This window comes from Diadema setosum, chromosome 11 (assembly GCF_964275005.1).
Source record: "Diadema setosum chromosome 11, eeDiaSeto1, whole genome shotgun sequence".
NCBI classification, from domain to species: Eukaryota; Metazoa; Echinodermata; class Echinoidea; order Diadematoida; family Diadematidae; genus Diadema; species Diadema setosum.
The window spans coordinates 24,806,507-24,829,478 of NC_092695.1; the positions used below are offsets into that span (position 1 = coordinate 24,806,507).

The window sequence follows — 22,972 nt, forward strand, 5'->3', positions numbered from 1 at the left end:
CATTAATCACACACAGTGCATATCTATAACCGATGAAGATCCGAAGGACAGTTTGAAATTGTTAAAAATCTCATCTAGAGGCTTGTCCTAAATGAATACTGAAGGGAGAAGTATTCTTGCCTTTTAACCGAAATTTTCTCTTCATTTTCACTGCTAGTAGTCACGACGATAAGGCCATGGTAGAATCAGAAGAGCAACATCCATAGATGTTGTCAAACCTTCAGCTATTACTTGTAAGGTCTCTTTATACCCCCTTCAACCTAATTAGTGATACAATTTACTCCTCTTCCACTCTTTGTATTTGGTGATTCCTTATTATACCTGTATGCAAATATTGATATCTATATCTATATATATATATATATATATATACATATATATATATATATATATATATATATATATCACATCGCATCCTGGTCGCTGATGAAGAATGCGATGACTAACCTGTTTGGTGTCTTGTTTCTAAAACATGCGCTTTCCTCGCCAGGATAAAGCGTTTTAATGCCATTTAAGGTTTTAATCTCTCTCATATATATATATATATATGTGTGTGTGTGTGTGTGTGTGTGTGTGTGTATGTGTGTTTCAGTTTTCTACTCAGTTTGAATTTGACATGATAATGGAGAACGCTATACGCATTGATATTCATTTAATATCTCCCTTTTATCATAACATCGCGTATCATTTACGACCTTGACTTATAGTCAAGTGTCTGTATACAGTGCGCATGTGTGTGTGTGTGTGTGTGTGTGTGTGTGTGTGTGTTTCTATTGGGTGATCTGACAATCAAATCATCCTGGCAAGGTGCAGTGAGACCGGCTTTATATATCCCGTGACAACTCTTCACACGTGTTATAAAAGATGGACTTGCTTCCTTTTGCCCTGAGGCTAATTCAGTGCAAACGGATGCCCAGCCACTTCCTCTATGTAGCGCTAATGTCTTTCCATACACCAGCGGGATCGAAGAGTAGCTCCCTATAGGTCAAATAACAACATACTGTAGCGATTCTTTGTTCTGCGATACGCATGGTACGCACAAAATTGTCCTCACTTTCCGTCTAAATAGCATCGAAAGCAATCTGACATACACGCATATGAAGCCTCAAAACCATACCAATAACGCTCACCAGCGGCACAATATGTATATCTTATACTAGTTGGCAACAATGGCGTGTGTATAGATATATAGATATATCTGCCTTTTATTTGCAGTACAATATCATTCATAATGTAAGTCATTCCACTCGTAATGAACACGTACAAAATTATCATCAGTTTACAAACAGTGGCAAAAATCACTAGATGAAGGAAAAGAAGGGTATGACTAGGATTTGTTCATCATAATATAGTTTGAAGAGTGAAGTGCACTATCGACAAGTTCACGTGAGTTTTTGACTTATTTGGTATGATCACATAATTATATCAATGACAATGATTCGCCCGCTTCCCTAACTACTTAGCGCAGTCTATTAAGATTCTTCAGGATTGAGAACTACTGAAATCGGGATCAATTACTAAGCACTGTTATTACAGCAACACTCAATGACAATCAATTCCAGTGTAAAAGCAAACACATTCTCCCTTATTGCGCTTAACGGCAGAGGGGTTACGTAGTATTCGGTCACCTCTGTAACAAAGCAAATTATACTATCTCCTTTTAAAAACTCAAAATTGTATCCTGAAACCAAGTTTGGAAACCTTTTTATGTTTGTTGTTAGATAAATGACATTTGGTGACAACCAGGCAAAGTAAAATAACAAGAATAAGACACACTACAATAAGGTCGTCAACGCAAGTGAGCTTCATACAAACGACCCAGCACAAGACATTCGACAATGTTTCAAACGAGTAAATTTTACAAAACCAGAGAGCACGTGCATATCTCAGGGTGAAGTGCGGTATAAAGTGACTTGGCAGGTCCATTAGAGTACCGTTAATGCACGCTTCCTCTATGCCCCACATGTACACAAAACCCATATAGGTTCGCGCTGTAGGATGTCCAGTGATAGCAGTTAAGCCACACTATCAATTTAAGGAAATGGTTCGAACTTCCTGAAAGTGTTTCCTTGTTTGTTCTTCCGCTGAGATTTTTTTTTCTAATCCTCAGTATCATCACACACTTAGTTTGAAAAGCGCTTATACCGGAACACACGCACACACACAACGCTCAGACACTCGACACACACACACACACACACACACACACACACACACACACACACACACACACAATATTTGTATTACACGTGTCGTGTCTGTCTTCATCGGGTAACCGCTGCAATCTGCGAATAAGCAGAACCAAGAACAACGCTCCCATGTCAAAAACAGCTGCTATATTACACAGTTAGGTTAGAGTTGCTGTTTAATTGTTCATACCATTTCTGCTCGCATCTAACAAGAGACAGGAAGAGAATATCTCTATGAGTTAAACAGATCATTCATTTTAATATTGTAATGAGAGAAGCAAGTGAAATATTCGTAACCTATTTCAAAGTGATTGCTGGCTTCTGCACTTACGCCGAATGGTTCGTGTATTTTTGCGTGAGTGGTGACAACATTGTGCGAAAAGTCATCAAAGTAAGATAACGAATTAGATTTAAAACTGCTTAAATAATCCTAATTCAAAAATAATGAAACAAGAACAAAGATAATAACTTGAGGAGTTGCTGTCTGATGAATATCAGTATACACAGTTTCATTTCTGTGAGCAAAACACAATGAAGGGTAACTACTGTCGCTCATAATGATCCAAACACGAAAGAAAAAAAAACCTCCTAATGACATTATGCTTTTAATAATAATAACATAATAATCAGGTCTCCTTTATCCAGGGTAGCCTCTTCAGTGTTGCCACTGCTCTACCAGAGGATCCTGTCATTGCTATTACCCAAGCATTGCCAGGTACCCATCTATACACCTAGGTCGAGAGGGGCGTGATAGGTATAAACACCTTATCCAAGGACGTAAGCACTGGGCGGGAATCGAACTCGGGTCTCCCGATTGGGAGTCGGAAGTCTTATCCACTATGTATGTGCCACAACGCCCCACAAAAAAGAGAAAAAAAAATGTGTCTGAAATTCTTTAAAACCTCACCACGATCCATCTACATATCATGAGAGCGACGTACCGACGCGACGGGCACATTAACTGTTTGTGCTATAGATGGGGAAACCCACATAAATATTTGCCGAGGGACTGCGGCTGCCCTGTAATTTATGCATGAATTAGGCATCATGCAACCTCGACGAGGTCTGTAACAGATAACACGTACTCTTTCGATAAGGTGTCTTTCTCCATCAAGGCGTAAAATAAAAAGACAAGTAGAAGCTAGAAATGGGCGGACACCATTGGAGAAGGATCGATAATATGCGCGTGGGGAAAAACTGTCTGACAACAGCCGAGTTACACCGCCACGCATAAATGTTTCTACCATATGTCTCTCAGTGCCTATACATGTGCGTGTGTGCATTTATTTGTCCTATGTTGTTTAAATTGGTCCCACTGTGGAATGTTCTATGATAAACAAAACTCTTGCTACATGACACATTCGTTTTTAAACCAAAACTCTATCAAGTGCCTTAGTTTTACACTCATTTAGTACAAATGATAATCAAATTGTTACTACATACAAACATGGTGTTCTTCTTTTCATCAGTCAAAACACATTGAACATGCTCTCATCACCTCTCTGCAGAACATTTTAAATCAGCCATGGAAAAGTTGAATTTTTCTTATCTTACAAATTTCCCATCGATCATATAATATAACCGACCTATCAGAAGAAAAAAAAAAGCAAATATAGGAAATATCGGGATCAAGGAAACAGAGTGTTAATATAATTATATAAACATGGTTGGACCTTTGGTATATCATTTTGTTTGAATTGTTTGTATCTCAATGCATGAGTTTTATATTTTCAGATACTCTAGTATTTGTGCTACGCACAATGTGGGGTGTATTTGTTCAATTACTTTGGCTTCTGTAAAGGAGTAATGATAATTTTCTCAGTTTCAACACTGAACTAAATACCTGGATTGGTCACTGAACTTGGTCCTTCACATGACTGTTAACAATGACTAATGATATAATCTCAGGAATGTGAATGTTTTCCCTTTGAGGACACGCAATACATACGGCGCGGTGACGACCCTCGTTCAACATGCAATATAAATCTCGTTTCTATATCTCCTAGCACTTTAACAGGCCTTGTTTTTCTGCATGTATCTCCACTACCCTATACACGACCCTTCGACATCACCGTACCCCCATTCCACACAGATTTTCTCTCATCGGAATCAAAGTATGTTGCTTCATGCCACCCACCGAAGTGCACCAGATCACAGTCCGATGAATCCGACTTCTGTTGGTCGACTATCAGGTCAGTGTCAGACATGTCGGGCTGTGATCCGATGACTCAAGATCGTCCGATGAAGATCATGCGTCACATGTCTGACACTCATCTGATAGTCGACCAACCAAGTCGGATTCATCAGACTGCGTTCCGATACACTCCGGTGGGTGGTCGGAAGCAACAATCCTTTCTCCGATGAGTAACCGATGAGAAAGAATCTCTGCGGAATAGGGGTATTATAAGTTGCTATAGGAGCAGAGATATGCATGATAATTTCCACTCTTCAACACACTCCCCTGACAAAGATGCTCAGTCCATACATTGCTTTGAAAAAGTCCAAAAATAATAACTCCTGGTCAGTTCATCATATCCCGCTGTTTGATTGAAAAACGCTGGTATTGTTCCGAGGCCATAAAGGACTGTTTGATTGATATGATGTGGTTGAAGATGTAATAACAGGTAATGGTTGAGAACGATTCCCATCCAAGGTGCCTGTATCGGCACTTAATATGGGTCGGTCTAGGGGCGTATAATGAACATTCAATCGATGAAAACCTGGCGTGAAAAATTCCCATGTAGTGCATGTAGTATTTCTTTCTTGCGTGTCGACAATGCAAGACAGGAAAGGAACACATAGAAAAGCGAACATTCCTGTATTGAGAAGGACTGCGATTCTCGTGTCTCCAGAAATCATCATAATTTATTCTTCCGGATCCGCGAATGTACACTCTCCTTAAGGAACAAGCACTCGACATGCGTTAATCATCCAAGACACTAGGGAACCCATGCTGACTGGTCTCGATGAGGAGAAGGGGGGGGGGGGGTTGATGGAGAAAGAAAGCGAGCGAAGAAGGGATGAGAGAGAGACTGATTATCTACTAGTCACAGAGTCGCGTTACCAATCTATTCTCAAAAAGGGGGCAACATTTGACATTTCTTTTCTAACGAGTAGCATCAAATCTTGGTGCCGCACAAGTGATGACAAACAGAAGCTCCCATAATATGTGCGTCATACGGTTATTGTTTCGCACCGGTCAATACATATTAAACATAAGAAGGCTGTCTGAACAGTCTTGGTTGGATGGATAATCCTGATAGAACACATCAAATCCAGCCCCTACGCTTCTCTTTTCGACACAACCAGATTGAATCAAAGTAAAGATGTATGAATATAATATTTCCCTTCGCTGCATACTCCGCGAGGATCTTGTTGCAGGTCGTCAACGCTGGATAAGCTCAATGATGACCATAGATCATGGGGCGCTAAGAAATAATTGGCTGAAAGGTCAAGTGACCCTCGGCACTCATCAATATTATAGCTAATATTTCAAGATACCAGTACTGCATTGTGTCGTCGTTGTTCGTACCACTGGCCGATTTAAGATCGTTGAAACACGAACTCATTGTAGTGATGCCACTTACTTTCTTCGGTCTCTGGCGGCCCCACCAGGGCGCTCGTGCCGGACGCGCAGCAGCTGATGAAGCGAAAGCCTGTCGCTGCCAACATGTCGAATGCCTGCTCCAGATAGATGTGTTTCAGATAAAATCTGGCACTGTATCTGCTGCTCTGGCCGCGATCCGGGTCGCGACTCTCGTTGAGAGTGTCCCCAAACACCTCCCTGGCCAGCGACACCTTCCCGCTGACCAAAATCCTGTACACCTTCCTGAACTTCACATCTGCAAGTCCATCGCGCCCGAAGGCGAACGTACCGCGGTATCCTATGATGAGAAACCCAGCAGCCTTACCCGAAGCTCCGTTAGTAGGGAGAGAATTCGCCGAGACTGCTGCGTTTGTGTGACCAGAGGAGCCAAGCATGCTCATTAGGCCCGCCAGCCGGTAGAACCTGGCCTCCTCGTACAAGCGAGAAACTTCGGTGAAATCCTCCGGCAGCAGCAATTTATGAGTCCGCAGATAGTCTAGAATATACCGAAATAATTGACCATCACGATCGATGAAATATCTACCTCTCGAGTCTCTATGCAATAGTCCAGACTCGGACCTTCCTGTAAATAGCTCCGCTAGGAGCGAGTCTCTGTCCTTGGTTAGAGTCGATAAAGCAGTTGTGTAGGACTGTCCACCCACATTGAGTTCCACCACAGCGGGGAATGGCTCCAGGTCCGATGACATTTTGGGGATTTTGTGCAGCTCAGTGAATAAATAACACACATCAACAAAGTCTGCATGGAAGGCTTGAATCCAAAGTGACAAGCCAGTGCACAACCATCTGCTCCGGCCAAAATGTTGCGTTGCAAGTACTGCCTCTACTGCGGTGCGACCTGCACTCCGCTGTGTGCTATCCACTCCGAAGCGAGCTCAGTATGCAAGTGACGATATCTGAGCACTGCATACGACTTTGAGTGTAATGCGCATACTATCGCCACCACGCTGAGCTGCTGACTGCGATGTGCGTCGCAGAGCACGTAGACGGGCGACTTGGCGTCGCGACGAATCAACGCGCTCTGAGCATGCTAAGCATTGTTCGCCATCGTCAGCTGATCGTCTGCATGCACCCCCGCGACATCTAGCGATGTAATTTTAGCTGCCCGTATATCTTTGCAATAATATCATTCTGAAAAAAGTGAAATAAAACCAAGCTTAAATCACCACACGTTTCCATCTATTTCTCATTACTTCTGAACAGAATTCCCGACAGCATCAGGTCATAACCGATTAAGTCTGTTTATGCGCGACGTTGCAATTATCGAATGCCATGTCTGATGAAAACGTTAACCCCCAAGTGCTGTTTTTATTGTACCTATTGGACTTGGCTTTTGAATAGATTAGTCAGGAAATGGTCGCACGGCATCATGGCTAATTCTTAAAACATTTGGAACAGCTACAAAAGCTGTATTGTGGGAATACCTTTAAAAAGAAAAAAAAATACAAATGTTCAAACTGTCCCTATAGCATGAACGAATATATATATATATATATATATATATATATATATATACATACATATATATATATATATATATATATATATATATATATATATATATATATATATATATATATATATATATATATATATATATATATATACATATATATATATATATTTCACAATGAGCAAGCACCGTTTTTAAACATTTCAAAGTAAGTTCATCATCAGATAGAGCAAAATTAAACCTTTCCAGTAATACCTCACTTTATCATTTTTTTTTTAAAACAAAAACTACTAAGCGTCGTCCAAAAACCCCAAATGCAAGCACTTTATTTTTTTAATCGTTCTATTTTTTCAAATCGTCTGTTGAGAATGAGAAGGGCTTTAAGTCTTCTCGAACACTATGGGTTTTGTGGTTACATAACGCCCTTATCATTCTCAACCGACGAAATTGTCTTCCTGCTTGTGCGTCTTCCTTGTTGCGGTCTTTGTGGTGTAATACCAGTGACGAAAATGTCATCAGAGTAAGGGTTACCGTGACGATTAATCATTGAGCCACGAGGATGTGAAATTATAGCTGACAATCGATTAAAACTTGCTGGTATTTCCTCCTGTGTAGAAGGAAGCTTTCTCTTGTGTCTATAATTTATGTATAATCTTTTTCCCCACTGACAACAGTAAAATGATGAAACAGAAGAAATTTGTTCTATACTTTTGTTCACTAGACAGGAGCATTCGAATGTCGCAGCCTGCCTCTTGAAAACAAGGAAATGGTTGTAGCCCATTCCCGAACATCATAATAATTATGCCAATTATCAACTGTGGTGATAATGATAATGCAAAACACTGAATTGTTCAATTGTATGGCCATGCCTTTTATCAACAATATTGCTTGCCTGTATCCAAGCGGTTAATTCGTCAGTATGAAACGCTATACGCGTAATTTAGGTGTTTTGTGGAAACAAATCAATGAAAACAAAAAGAAAGAGTTTGATAATAATCATTAGAATAAAGGATTTCTAGCGAACTACATATACATCAAATTCATCACTAAGACCGACTGTGCTTTTACTAAGGTTCCAGTGCTCGAAACATATATAAAGTTCTTATTATACGGCAAATTGCCTGAATTATTTCCTTTTGAAGTCTATGTCGTTTAGAGATCCGTGTGCTGTGTTGCCTTTGTATCTTGATTCTTGGGATAACTGAACACAAAAGCTCTATAGAGGGCGCGTGTCTATCAATTCGTGCAGTGCTCCAAGGTCGCGCATCAAAGAGAAGTTATTTATCGTTATTTCAAGTCACAGCTATATCATAAAACACTTGTTCTCGAATATCAGCAAGTGACTGGTTTGTGCATACAGCTTTGGTAATATTGACGCTGCATTTTTTTAATGCAGTTATTGTGGACGTCTTTAGAAATGGGGATGGAATGAGTTATTTTCCCCTCGGAGTGTTTTGAACGTTGTCTGCGACACCGAATATCTCGCCAGATCAATTGCGATGCGTTACTGACTGTGTAAGTTCTTGTTGTTACAATGCACGGTATGAAGACAATTTACTTACTAAAACAACAAAACTATTCACTGACATGAAGATATGGAGAATGAAATAGCTTAGTGAGCTCTGTTTTGTAATCTAAATAAATATTACATCATGATGTGTGGGCCTAAAGGTGAGTTTTATTTTGCGGTATTACATAGTTTCGACTTTTTTATTTTCTAGAGTCACATTACATAGCAGATCTAGCTCTGTATCGAAACACTGTACTTGAAAGTAAATATTACTTTGAAGGAGATGGATGCTTTGTTTGTTGTGTTAAAATTCAAAGGGTCTGTCTTCATCATACTGTATTATTATATATACACATATCATATGTATGATTATGTACATAAATATATTATGTCGTCTTAACTTCTGCGTTGAATTGATTCTAAACTTAGAAGAGTTTGCCGTTAATATATACCAAACATCGGTTTGTAATGTCTTCAGTCAAAGGAAGACATAATGGCTTTGTGATGGTGATGTGAATGCATCATGTAAAAAAAGGTATAGAGATGTGTGTGTGTGTGTGAGCATTGACTCCATCCCCTCTTGCTAATTGACAAAGTTGAGTCAGAAGCGATGTGTATTTCCATGATTACTATACTGATACAATGGAGACGGTGTTGACATATCTTCCAGAGGAACTGAGAAGGGTCTACGTAAGACACAAATCAAATTACACTCTGAGCGAAGGGAAAGTGAACAAATCCTGCGCTTAGAGGAGGTTGAAAAATGAGATAGAAAAAATAAGACTAGAAGAAAAAGAAATAGAGGGAAAGAAAGAAAAACAAGGAAAAAGAAAGAAAGCAGAGGGGGAAAGAGAGAGAAGGAGAGAAAGATGAATTGAGATAGATGGATAGAAAGAGAGATAGAGAGGGGGAGGGGGTGGGAGAGGGAGAGAGAAAGAAAGAGGAGGGGATGGGAACCTTGACTCCTTTCGCACACCTGAATCGCTCAATGTTGGTTCGGAACAGAGACCTGTTTACCAACGCTTAATGGATAATGCATTTAGTTGTCATCAAGCCGTCGCATCTGTCTGGCAGAAATGCTGAAAGCTTATAACACATGGCAGAAGGTACTCACTAAGTGGTAATGTGACTCGTGTATTATTCTTGTTTAAATTTCTAACACTCATGATGTTTAATCTCCTGGTCACTTTTTATGTGTGTGTTTGTGTGCTATAAGATGAACATGAAAAAAAAAATCTGATTCTAAGGAATGGAAAACGATGTTATATCCGAAGCAGTATTGGATGCCGAAGACCAACAATTGAAACTGGGTTAATAGATAGGTTAATAAATTACCTGGGTCCATTAAAAGGACCAGTTGGGATATTACGTAGGAAGCATGCAGATAAGAATGAAATAAGTAGGAGGAAAAATATTAAAAATGGACGGTAATATTACGACGTGCCTGATGGGAAAAGAGTAAGAATGAGAGAAAAAGAAATGGGCAAAAGGGGGAGGGAGAGGGAGAGAGAGAGAGAGACATAGATAGAGATTGAGAAAGATATATAAACATATATATATATATATATATATATATATATATATATGTAGCTATATATATATATATATATATATATATATATATATATATATATATATATATATATATATATATATTTGTAGTGAGAGAGAGAGAGAGAGAGAACATCTGTTCAGATCCAGAATCAATGCATTTTGCATTTAAAGTGTGAGTTTAAGAAGACAAACATCTTTCAACATGATAATGAACTCATATATTATTGATATAAAATTTCTTGAATACAATGTCAGCACCCACACAATTTTTCAGTGATGAATATGATGGTTAAAATGGTGCTTGAATTGTAATTATACAGACCAGTTATAGCTGGAAAGTTCTTCTTCTCATAAATGTCAGTCATGCATTAATGAATGATAGTTTGCGGAATGATTTACTATTCTTATGTATAATAACCCCATTTGCTCGGAATACCTGAAGAAGCTGTTACCTTAATCATTTATCATTAGAAGTACCAAAATATGCTTAAGCGCAGATGATTGTCAAATTTATAATGATAAAACGCATTAAGCAACGGGTAACTTTCATTAGAATGATCAAGCGATCATCATCAACAACGGACGCACGCACCCTGACCAAGGGAAGTACCATACGTTACATTTGCAAGATTAGATTCTAGGCAGATGGGTTTACCGTTTAAACAAGGAGGTGGGGAAACGATATCGAGTTAATGTCTCATCAAAAACTGTCTACGTCTGATTAGCTCATTAGACTTAAAATGACATCATCACGCAACCATGGCAACGCAGAGGTGAACACACGAAGCACAGCGGAAAGTGAACGACGCAATATTCATCAGACACACCTTACAAGCAGGAGGCATTGATGCATTTCCCTTCACGTGTTGTTTGAGATGCAGGAGAGTGAGAAGAAGCATTTTATTTATTGTCATTTCATCCCGAGTTCGCAAACGGAAGTACTCCAACTTTGTACCAGACTGCGGATACTTAAGAGAGAACCCTATATCCCTGGGCGAACTTCTTGTAGGTCGCTCTACAGGGTCAATAACACAAGAGGTCAGCGAAACACCCCGGCCGTATGAAGATCTCACGCTGTACCCACTCTGCACTTTAGAGCCGTGAAAATCATTGATTTTTTGCTGCATAAATGGGTCCGATGTCAATTTGAATACAGGAGCCCAAAGAAAAAGAACGAAAAAAAAAAGTTTCACATCCTTCCTATCTCATCCCTCGACGAGATAAATTAGTTTTGCCGTTATTGTGTCAGCTGCTCTACGGTGAATCCCTGCACAATATGGCCAGGATGCTCCCGACGGTTCAGCTGACGGAGGGATCGTGACCATGATTGGTTGAGTCCGTTCAGACGTGACATCCCAAAATGCAATGTGAGGTGACAGTACTTCTCACGGATCTTTTCAGATTTTGTCGGCGAGGACAGTCATCCGAAGTAGATGTAGACATACCGCAGTGACACATTGCTCTTGTATTTGCTCGAAGCAGACTGATAAATCAAATGGAGGAATATTTATGGCAATCGGCGGAGTGTGGCTTCATCATTCAATCATGCAAACATCAATTTGACGAAGTAACATTTTGCTTTCTCCTTTTGATACTCTGTTTTTCCCCCCTTTGCCTTGTCCAGTGTCGGTCACATGAATCATACCAACGAAATGCTATAAGGAGAATCAGCTGCTGATATCGAGTCACATCAAACACAACCTGCTTCCAATTATTTTTTTTTTACAGACTCTGTTTTGATCGCATGTTTCCTCTCTCGTTTTTCGTAAGGTGGTTTAATAATGGTAATAATAATCTAGGAAAATCCATGGAGATGAAATATCTTTGCTACGTGTGTGGTAGTCGTTTCTTAAAACCTTTAAAAATGATTAGACAAGATTTGAATGTGTTAGCCTCTTTCCTAGATATCATTACACGCATGTATCAGCCCAACACATCGAAAATATCGAGATCTTTCTTGATTCCTAGATTTCCGTTAAAGGGTCCAAGACCCCCAGTCAACGATGTTGTCAACACAGATTTTTTTTCAAAGTCATGATCTTTTTAATGCTAAAAATGTCAAATGAATATAGGAAGGAGTGGCACGAAAAGGGAAAAAAGGATTTGCCATATCGTTACTAACTTTGAAAGTGAAAACACAAAACACCCCCAAAACACAATTAGTAATTTGTTTTGTGTATGAGTTTGTGTTTTTTTATGTTTCTGTGATCTAACTTTTTATACATTCAAGCAGTGAAGTATTTCCTCTTTTCTCTCTAACAATCCTTTTTTTTTTTTTTTTTTTTTTTTTTTTTTTTAACCAGAATAGTTTTGCTTAGACAGGTGCCGCTTAACAACAGATTGTTTCAGATGACAATTTGGTTAGCATTGGATGTTCTGCAAGGGTTCTGAGACATTACTTCGGGGAAGGCGACATGCTTGTGAAGTTATCCTCATAGCTCAAGGACGTGCATTTGACCTTAATGATGTCCTGTCCCGATTCTCGATTCTCGATTGCTTTCACGTTGAAGTACGAAAGTTATCGTTTTCCCTCAGGTAGTAATCGGAGGTGGGGAGAGAGAGGAGGAGCAGTAGTGGGGGGAGAATGATCTTATTTTTTTTCTAGGCTAACGCTTGGGACTTTACTTTTCTGATATACAGGGTCGCGGAAACGAGGGGTGGGGTGGGGGTGGGTCTCGGTCCCCACTTTCTTTTGGCACAAAACATAGGAATACCTTTTTCTTGCTTGTCAGCTGAAGAAACCCGGAAGTGGAATCAGAAAGCAGCACTGAAGGCTCCCCCCCCCTTTTTTTTTTGGGGGGGGGGGCTTTTTAGCTGATGCAACCCAGAAGTGGCATCAGAAATATAAACTGTCTCCCACTTTTAAAACCTTGAAACTTTGTGTATTATGTTCACACACACACACACACACACACAAACACACACACAAACATATATATATATACATATATATATATATATGTATATATATATATATATATATACATATATATATATATGTGTGTGTGTGTGTGATTTTATAAATATATAGATTACATAAATGTATGAATATATGAAACATATGAATATATAAATATATAAAGACATACTGAACGCAGTCTGTTTGTGAACCAAAATCCAATTGTGTAGTTGAAACTTGAATAATGCAAACAACGTGAAATAGTTCCCTTGTGATTGTCTCGAGAAAATGAATTACGATGCCCCCCCCCCCCCCCCCAAGGAAAAAAAAATCACAATGGGAGCTAGAGACGTGCGTCAAAAGCAGACTCACATCAGACATACGGCACGTCCATTGCGAGTCCCAGCGGAAATGGTCATCGATTGGTGATGACCCTGTCGTGATCGATGGTCTCCTGGAATCGAAAGTGATCAATCTCAATAGACATCTACAATTCTTTCACGTCATGTGACGTATATGAACTAGATCGTCGAGCCGGTAAAACAAAATGACGGCATTTCTCTCTTCAGACGGCATTTGTCATTTCAGCATCATTCACACTTTAGATTAGATCAAACGAAGAAACAAACAAAACAGACAGTATAGAGCAGAAGTATCTTCATGCTTCATCAGATTTTTCTTTTCGTTCTTTCCTATTACAAGTATATTTTGCTTTTTCCTCTCTCTCCCTCTCTCCCGCTCGCTCTCTTTTTTTTATCCGTCGACGACGAACAGCAGAGAACGCAGTAATGATCTTCGATTCTTTCATGAACGAAATCTCAAATATTTACTCGGGCGCGTGCACTTCCGAGCGAAATATGTATACCAACACTCCACCGCCTCGAATTATGTCAGAAAAGTACATCTCTCACTTAGATTAGGGGAACGAGCTCCCCCGTGTCAACGACAACTTGCCAGACCAAGAAAGAAAAAAAGATGTTATCTCAAAATGCTATACTTATAGTTCTAACGTGAGAGTAGTGAAATTGCAGCTTCGAGTCAGACTAAGGAAACTTCGAAAATTTAGTAGTGACGCAGACAACTTTCCTCATCAGGCGCAATTTTTGAAAGAATTGCCAGTGCGTTGTCATGACAACATGTTGCAAATCATTGTATTTGTGGATTCATCTAATGCTTGCCTGCAGTAATCCGAAAATGAAAACAACGTCTTTACTAACGACCCTTCGGAATTACGCATCTTATTTCATTTGTGGATTAACGAATAGGCTTTGGAATGACGAACCTTTTTTTTTTTCGGATTAACGAACCTTCGGCATTGTTCGGAATAACGAACCTGATTTCTTTTTCGGATTACCTGCGAAATAATGAACTTTATTTCATTTCCGACTAACAAACATTCGGACTAACGAACCTAATTAATTTTCTGATTAGCGAACCTTCAGAATAGCAAAAACTATTAATCCTATATTTATTCATTACATTTTATTCCATTATCATTTTATAAATCAAGACGGTGAGAAAAGAAACTTGCTCAGCTAATGGCTGTTGCAGGTCCGTGCATACAATATTACAGAAAAAAACATGCCACAGTTATAGATTTATTGTACAAAATGATTAAAATAAATCACATATCACATAGACGACGCAAGAACGTTGCTGCTTAGTACAACAGTATGCCATTTTACCACACTAAGAATTCAACTTCTACTGTAGGCTTCGGAAGGTAATATCCCCGACATTAATAGATCACTACATATATGAGCTAAATATGTAGAATGTGTACAAATTGGAATGTTCTCTTTTCTCTAAAAGAAATAGTGAATGAATTATGATTTGTTTACATTTTTATGTACACATTTCTTTAAATTTACATCTTATTTACTCTTAACAGCGTGTTACTTTTTGACAGGAATTGGATAGCGTGTTCGTGATAGATTAAGAAAGTGTGTCCTGGAATTTGGAAATGATGAAACCCTATTGGTATTTCAGCCAACATTTGGGAAGAATTTGACAGGTACAAGAACAGTTCACAGGCCGGCAAACAATACTACTTCGTCCTGTCGAATACATTGTATAATTCCAAATCCATAAGATATATGTTGTTGTTGTTGTTGTCGTTTGTTTGTTTGTTTGTTTGTCTGGTTTTTTTTTTGCTTTATGATGATGCAGATATATTCACTGGTCTGGGGTTTTCCTTTCCGTCAGGTTTCAAGGAATAGCATTTTAACCTTTATTGATGATATATGCACTTTGGGGTTTTTGAAGAAAACGAGACATAAGGGAACACGTGAGGTTCACCAATAGATGCAAACACATCAAAAGTGACGTAGCATTTACGTGACCGTGACGACTTTTCGAGGTGCCCACATGACGCTAGGATGAAATACTTTCAGACATATTTGCACCCATGACTTATTCATGTCTATCGCAAACTTCTACAGATTCATCGTTTTTTGTTTCAGTCTTTTCATGTGTCTGTAATCAATGTATAACCCTTGGGACACATCCCGTTTCACAACCACAACTCCACTCCATGGCCCCAATTCATAAAAGATGCTATAGGATAGTAACTCTTGCTGGAATGGCAACTTTCCCTTGCAACAGCCACTCAAGAAGCTGGATTTTTGTCGTTACCACGACAATTACCATTTCAGTCAAGGGAGTTGCTATCATATTAACCTTTTTATGAAATGGGGCCCAGAAATTTGCTATATGCTCCTGCAAGAGCATGACGTAAAACCACAAGCCAATTCTGAAAGGCTAGGTGCTGCACGCATTGCGGAGATACTTATACATGGCAAACACTCCGACTTGGTTCGATGCTATTCACAGGGCGTAGATAATTCATCGGTGTCGTGGGATCGATAAATATGACACCCGAATCTGCCCACTATGATTTGTGTATCAATGTGTGGTCGAGACTTCGATATCTCAACACGAACGCGCCTTGTATGCAGTGCATTATAGACATGCACACATGGTGCGTTGGCGCCATGAGTGCGACACGGCGGTTTGACGCCACGTTCAAGGAACCAAAATAACTGGTTAGCCCTACAGTGAGATCAGTGCTCAAATCACAAATGACACAATGAGACACCACATTAAAGTTCCTTTTTCACATTGTGGAAGTTGTAAGTAAGTGTCATAGTTTTCTCGTGTACCGTTCTTTTCTATGAAAACTCATTCTGCAATTCCGCTATATATGAAAAAAAAATGCCACCACATTCGTTATCTATAAGAAAAAAAAAATCCATTGTGTTAATCCATGAGAGATTGACACTGCAGTCCAGCATTGTAGCGAACGTTGTTTCCACTTTGTTCATTCTCCTTAAAATAATGTTGTGATTTTTTGATGATAACCTGCAATGGTCATTATATATTCGACATATATTGCCCCAATGGTCTGGGGCAAAGTGGAATTTTCATACTTTTTTTTCAAATTCACAGTAATTGATAAAACTGATGATTTGAAAACAAATTTTACTGCCATTTGTTAGCGGTAGTCCTCAGGTAATAGTATAAACAAAAAAAAACTTGCTTTACTCTGCTTTGAATTCCCGTCTTGGCTGCACAAACATTTTTGGTCCACTTTGCCCCGGGTTCCCCTATATATATATATATATATATATATATATATATATATATATATATATATATATATATATATATACACATATACACGTTATGTATATAAATATACAGTGTATCTGTACCAAGTTATCATGCTTTGGAGACATTCTGCCTATCAAGTGCGGATTTCATCAATCCGCTTCTAAAGAAAGAGATATACAATTTGTATTCATACAGCTTCATATATATCGAAGAAAATATAAAGGTTTGATGCATGATAGTGCTTCTTCTTTATTGATGTGAGATGTACATCTACTTTTCATTCTCTTTCATTGTCTGACCCCTGACAAGCCGAGAAAACGGACAGAAAATCACAGGGGGTCCCCCATCTCCCCCCCCCTCCCCCCGGCGATACCTCACTCGAGGAAACCTCTGAACAAAGCAAGGCCCCTTCTCAGAAAATGATTTGTGGCCATAGACAAAATTCATTTCACGCGATATGGGAATAGTTCCTTTGATATGATCCATTGCAGGGATACGATCAATGTGAAAGATGCAGTCGCTCGTATTCTGCAGCCGCCACCCCCCCCCCCTCTCTCTCTCTCGTCTCTTATGCTCTTATATTTCATGCTCTGCTTCTTTCTTTGATACATTATGGACAGAACCCCACAGAATAACAAGCAAGACAGAGTGAAAAGGCAGTCAACATAATTATCATTTCACAGTAGTATTTTCTTTTACCAATCAAGGCTACCGCTCATCTCTTTTCTTGATCGCATTATGTTATAATGCAGTGTACATACGTTCCTCGCTGGACATAACTTTGCAGGAATAGTTTATGTTTTTAGTGCGACTCACTCCGTTTCGTATGAACGTAAATCTATACATCCCTTTGTAGTTATCAGACAATAATTGTTGTTGAATACATGATTCATTTGTCCGACTGGAAGTGAAATGTAAAAAAAATGAGATTATTTGAACAAAAGTCCTTATTTTGTTGTATACGTACCCATGAGATTATGTATGTATGTTTTGTATATACGTATGTTTTCAATAGTATGCACATGTAGGGGATTGATGAAAACAAAATTTGATGACAAAAGTGCTTAATGTGACTGGTACTGGCTAATGTTGAAATGAATTACAAGCTGCTATCAAATAATTTCTTAACCCTTTCATCCCTTAGACTTAAATATCTTCTCTTTTTTTTAAATCCAAAGCGTAATTGAATAATCTTTGTAAGAGTCTGCGTATTTGTATTTTGTTTTGTTTTGTTTTGTTTTTGGTCGTCCTTTCTTATATGCTGTTTAGTGTGTAGTATTATCACCATGTAGTTGTATTCTGCAAAAGTATCTCTCGCGTCTCTCTTTTGACTGTAATTTGCATCCTATAAGCTAGTTCGGGGTTAGCTCATGGGCACATCGGTAATGACCTTTCTTCTTTCTCAGTTGATTAGGCACTCCACGAGTTTTCAAGGGAGAGAAGGTATTTCAACTTACCCGACGTAACAATTCATGGAATTCATCAGTCATGTTCCAACAAAGAATGAACTTGCGTAGTAGACCAGGGCCCCGTTGCAAGAAAGTTGCAATCAATTGCAAATAATTGCTAATTTTGAAACAACCATTCTGATTGGCTCAGGGTCTGCCCTATTAAGAAGACATGCATGCAACAATGATTTTGATTGGCCAGTGACAATCAGTTGCAAGTTGCGTTTAAACGCAAAGTTTCTAGCAACGGGGCCCTGGTGACCAGAATGATCCATCAATTAACACTTTGGAAAGCACCCATTTCATTATTTCGCATTGAATGTATTAACAATCGTTTTCTATTGATATTGTCAAATACCGCTTTTGCTGTCAGGTGGATGTGCTGGCAAGCACCACTCATAATGATCACTTGAATAATCATTGCATTACAGATGCTTATCTCAGAGGATAAAAAAACCAACATGCTCTGCCGGTACTGATGACCTTTTTCTGCTCATGCTCAAAGTGGAACCCCGAACTGGCTTATTCGTTTGTAAGAGAATCGGCATTGAAAGCTTTCGTGTGGCCTTTGCGGATTCCCTTACGTGCTATTAAGTTATTATCTCTTTCATCTGTTTTCCCTATGAATGTGTTGTGTAATGTGTGTAAGTGAATTTATGTATGTATATTTTTAGCACATGGAATAAATGAATTGAATTGAATGAAATTGAAAATTTCGCCCACGCTTTAACTTGGGAATCAATAAAGGCACATTATTGCATCGCTGGTTCTATCCATATTTTTTTTTTTTTTTTGCTTTTGTTTTTGAAAATATCTTGTGTTGTATTCATCAGTTGTTCATTGACGTTAAATGTATATATGTATATATATATATATATATATATATATATATATATATATATATATATATATATATATATATAATACATGCACACACACCTACATACACACACATATATATTTATATTACTTATACATTAACAAGATGCAACTTTATTCAACAAACTAAATTTGTAAGAAAGGATAGATTGATATATTGGACGACAAAGCATAACATTAGCATAAATTCCAATGGATAAATACAATGCATGAAGATTTCTCGTCATGCAGTAGTTGCATTTAATACTTCAAATATTTTAACATCAACTCCTTTACGTTGTACTCATTTCAAATCAATCATTAAGAAACTGGAAGAGCAATATTGTAGAATAGGAAGCAGACCAAAGTGAACTCAATCTTGTCGATAATGGAGGACTACAACATTGAAGGGGGAGTTATTGGTCTACATTGCATATTTAAAAATGATGGATACATTGAGGGCTCACATGCCTAAGGGCAACAGTAAAATGATTACTTTTGTGAGCCCTAGCCCATGTGTAGCTTCCCTCTTCATACTTTGTGATATACGTCAACTGTGTCATTTCCATGTGATCAATGTTATGTTACAATACATGTACTGTTATTGTCTTTTCAATTGGCTAAATGAATAATAATAATAAATAATAATAATAATAATAATACTTAATTAATATAAATAGCTCGCATGGACATTTTTACCAACGTCATGGTTACCATAGAGAGAGAAAGAGAGAGAGAGAGAAAAGTGAATAAAATGAGAATAATAGGTTAAGCAATACCGATCCATTGTGCAAGCACTACGCAGATATAATTACGCCGTAAAGGGCCGCACCGTCACAATTTCTGTCGCGCGTTTGACAATTCCAAGGTCAGTCAGGCCACATTGTGAAATAAGTTTATGCTCAAAGCGATCGCCACTGCAGGCGACAATTCCGTTCTCACTGGGGGATAGCTATTTGAATGTCTGTCCGAATCTAGGTCGCGAGATGTAGCTAGCAAACAGATCGATGAAATAAAACGGCATGGGAAGGGTGAAATACATTTCTGAAGCACTTCGTTACGCAGTCCAGGGACTACCGGCTTTTATTTCCGAACAAGTAGGCATTTTCTACGGACCGGAGCACAATTTGATTTTACTGTTGAAAATGCATCGATTCCCTTTCATTAGCCGTTATTGAACAGAAAAATTCATAGGCGCCGTCTCCGCAGAATAGTTCGAAACTTTGTGTATCGTGTGCATATTGGCGAACCCTCAATATTCCCTGACTATATCAATCAAATGAAACAGTCTAACATGTGCAATATTAGGAGACATGTCACGTTTCAAATAATTTTTCAACCCATCAGTTACAGGGTTATGTGCAGGCCCATTCAATCAAGTAAAAGTCATAGTTATACTTTTCTGACGTCTCTTTTCCTGCCATCGTATCACTTCTTTCCTCCCACGTGCACTTTGTATTATCGATAACATCAAAAAATAAAAGCATAAAACTGTTAAGTTGAAAGGTAGTATGCCATTGGACTACCAATGCTCGTACTGTTGAACCCGGTTGGCAACGATTTCTGCTATTATAGCATTTAAAAAAGAATTGGTCCAATTCTTCTTACTGTGAAGAAATCGTGTTTAGAAAAAAAAACCGTCAAGAATCCAAACATATGGATGTTTGGATTCAATGCAAGTTTGTTTCGATGCAAATTTGGACGGTTTGATCGTTGAGTGAACATCATGTCTGACCATGTTACTAACTTGCGTTACTCCCTAAACCTATACACTATCATAATCTTAATAGTAATTGTGCATTCATTATTACAGCTGTCAGAATGATATGAGTCAGATCCCCGATATTACACTAGTATACCTATACAATTACAGACCATGCTATTATACGACACAATTAAGGTAACCTACACTTTACCTTCTAAATACTGTAATGGGAAAAAAACAAGGTATAACATGATTTGATATAATGTAATATACTATGATAATCATACAATATTTATATGATATGAGATAATACAATAAAACATAACATAACATAAAACTAATATGATATGAGATAATACAATAAAACATAACATAACATAAAACTAATATGATATGATATAGAGTAATATACATCATAAGGATAAAATCATACAAGCATAATTATGACACTGAGCGACTAGTATAATTAATCATCGATTGCTTGGAGGATAGTCCAACACGTTTAATGTAGACCTTCGTCGACTGCACATCAGTTGCAAATACATTTTCTTTTCTTTTTTCCTTTTTTTTTTGGGGGGGGGTATTTCGAATTTAAAGAACTTTACAAAGCACTCTTGGAGAGTAGTTTATGTGAGCTTTTTAGATATACCGAGCCTATTTAATCACTGAGCGTACAGCGTAGTGTCTGCCAAGAAATCTAATTAATTAATGAGCTGGCTTAGCTTTGAAGTAATCGTTCTCTGGACATGATACAGTCGGATACAGTTCGTCCTTTCGAAGGTTCATTATTCTGAATGTTCTTAATTCCGGAAATGAAATGTGGTCATTCATTATTCCAAAGTTTCTTTCCTCCGAAAATGAAAAAGGTTCGTTTTTCCAAAGGTTCGTGTTCCGAAAACGACATAAGGTTTGTGATTCCGAAGGGCCGTTAGTACCTTTTTTAATTTTCATTGGGAATAGGAAACCTTCGGGATAAAATCGCAAATGTTCGGGTTTAGAAACAGTAATACTTCATCTAATACGACATTTGTGTGTTTCGGAATGACAAACCCTCGAAATAACGAACCCTATTTCATTATCGGATCAACGAACCCTGGGGTTAACGAACACCACCCAATACATTTGGTCATTTTTGAAAATATTGACTATCCTTGAAAAGGCCTTTATTTTTTGTGAACGAGCAGTTGGTTACGTCGTGAGGTGTTTGCATTTGTTTACAAGGCTTATCCTTAACATTTCATCTTCTCCCTCAGTGCGATAATACTACTAATTAGATCTTTATAAGTCATCGTTGTTATCATTCTAACTACTACCATCATAAGACAAAAGACATTAGTGTCGCTACAAATCGAGTAAACAGAAAGCTAATAGAATTTATGAAAAATTATTATCTAGATTTCATGTGTTAAGTCCATTTTTCTCATTGAAAGAGAGTTTAAACACCATGAAGTCACCAAATGAAGATAATGAATTAACGTAATAATGTAATACCCAAAGAAACTCACTATATCGCGCCGTAGTCATCAGTGACTTCTAAATAATATAGCATGAAACACTAGATGGCGCTATTTACAGCGCCATGCCAGAGCCCTGCCGCCGTGCTACTCATGCTGAAAGCTATCTTGATACTTTTTTTTGGTCTGATGAACTTGATATCGGAATGTTTACCGCAATAGATACACGCAAAAATTGAAATGAATTAAACATAGAATATCAAATAAATGTTCTGACAAATGATTATAGTCATCAAAACAAAACTATAGTGAAAACTGACGTAAAGAATATCAGATAGATTCTAACATAAGCCACGACATGCGAAACTCTGACGCACTCTCTGTTTTGTGATCACGGTAAGTCGTGTTTGGCTTTAGAATGCCACGAAATGGGTGTCTAGTGTAAGCTTCATGAAATACTTATCATGCTATTTGATTTTATCCTAATTAGATTCAATCTGACACCATGAAATATACATGACGTTATAACTATTCAGTTTGTAAGATACATGGCGTCACGGCTATTCGACTCTCCTATTTGACGACAGGCCAAACAACCTCCAATATACCAATATTAAACTAGAATCTTGTTTACTTGCTAGGTGTTTATTTTTCATTCCTGAATGCCTTATTGTGATCGTAAATGT

The 22,972-nt window shown here is 38.2% G+C and overlaps 1 protein-coding gene across 1 annotated transcript; it reads right to left on the reverse strand.

The window, feature by feature from the left end:
* Positions 1-5,019: 5,019 nt before the first annotated feature.
* LOC140235154 (BTB/POZ domain-containing protein KCTD8-like) lies at positions 5,020-6,644 on the reverse strand. The gene has a single exon (XM_072315189.1). It carries the CDS (start codon positions 6,480-6,482, stop codon positions 5,733-5,735), a length of 750 nt encoding a protein of 249 aa, XP_072171290.1. The 5' UTR covers positions 6,483-6,644; the 3' UTR covers positions 5,020-5,732.
* Between the last annotated feature and the right edge of the window lie 16,328 nt (positions 6,645-22,972).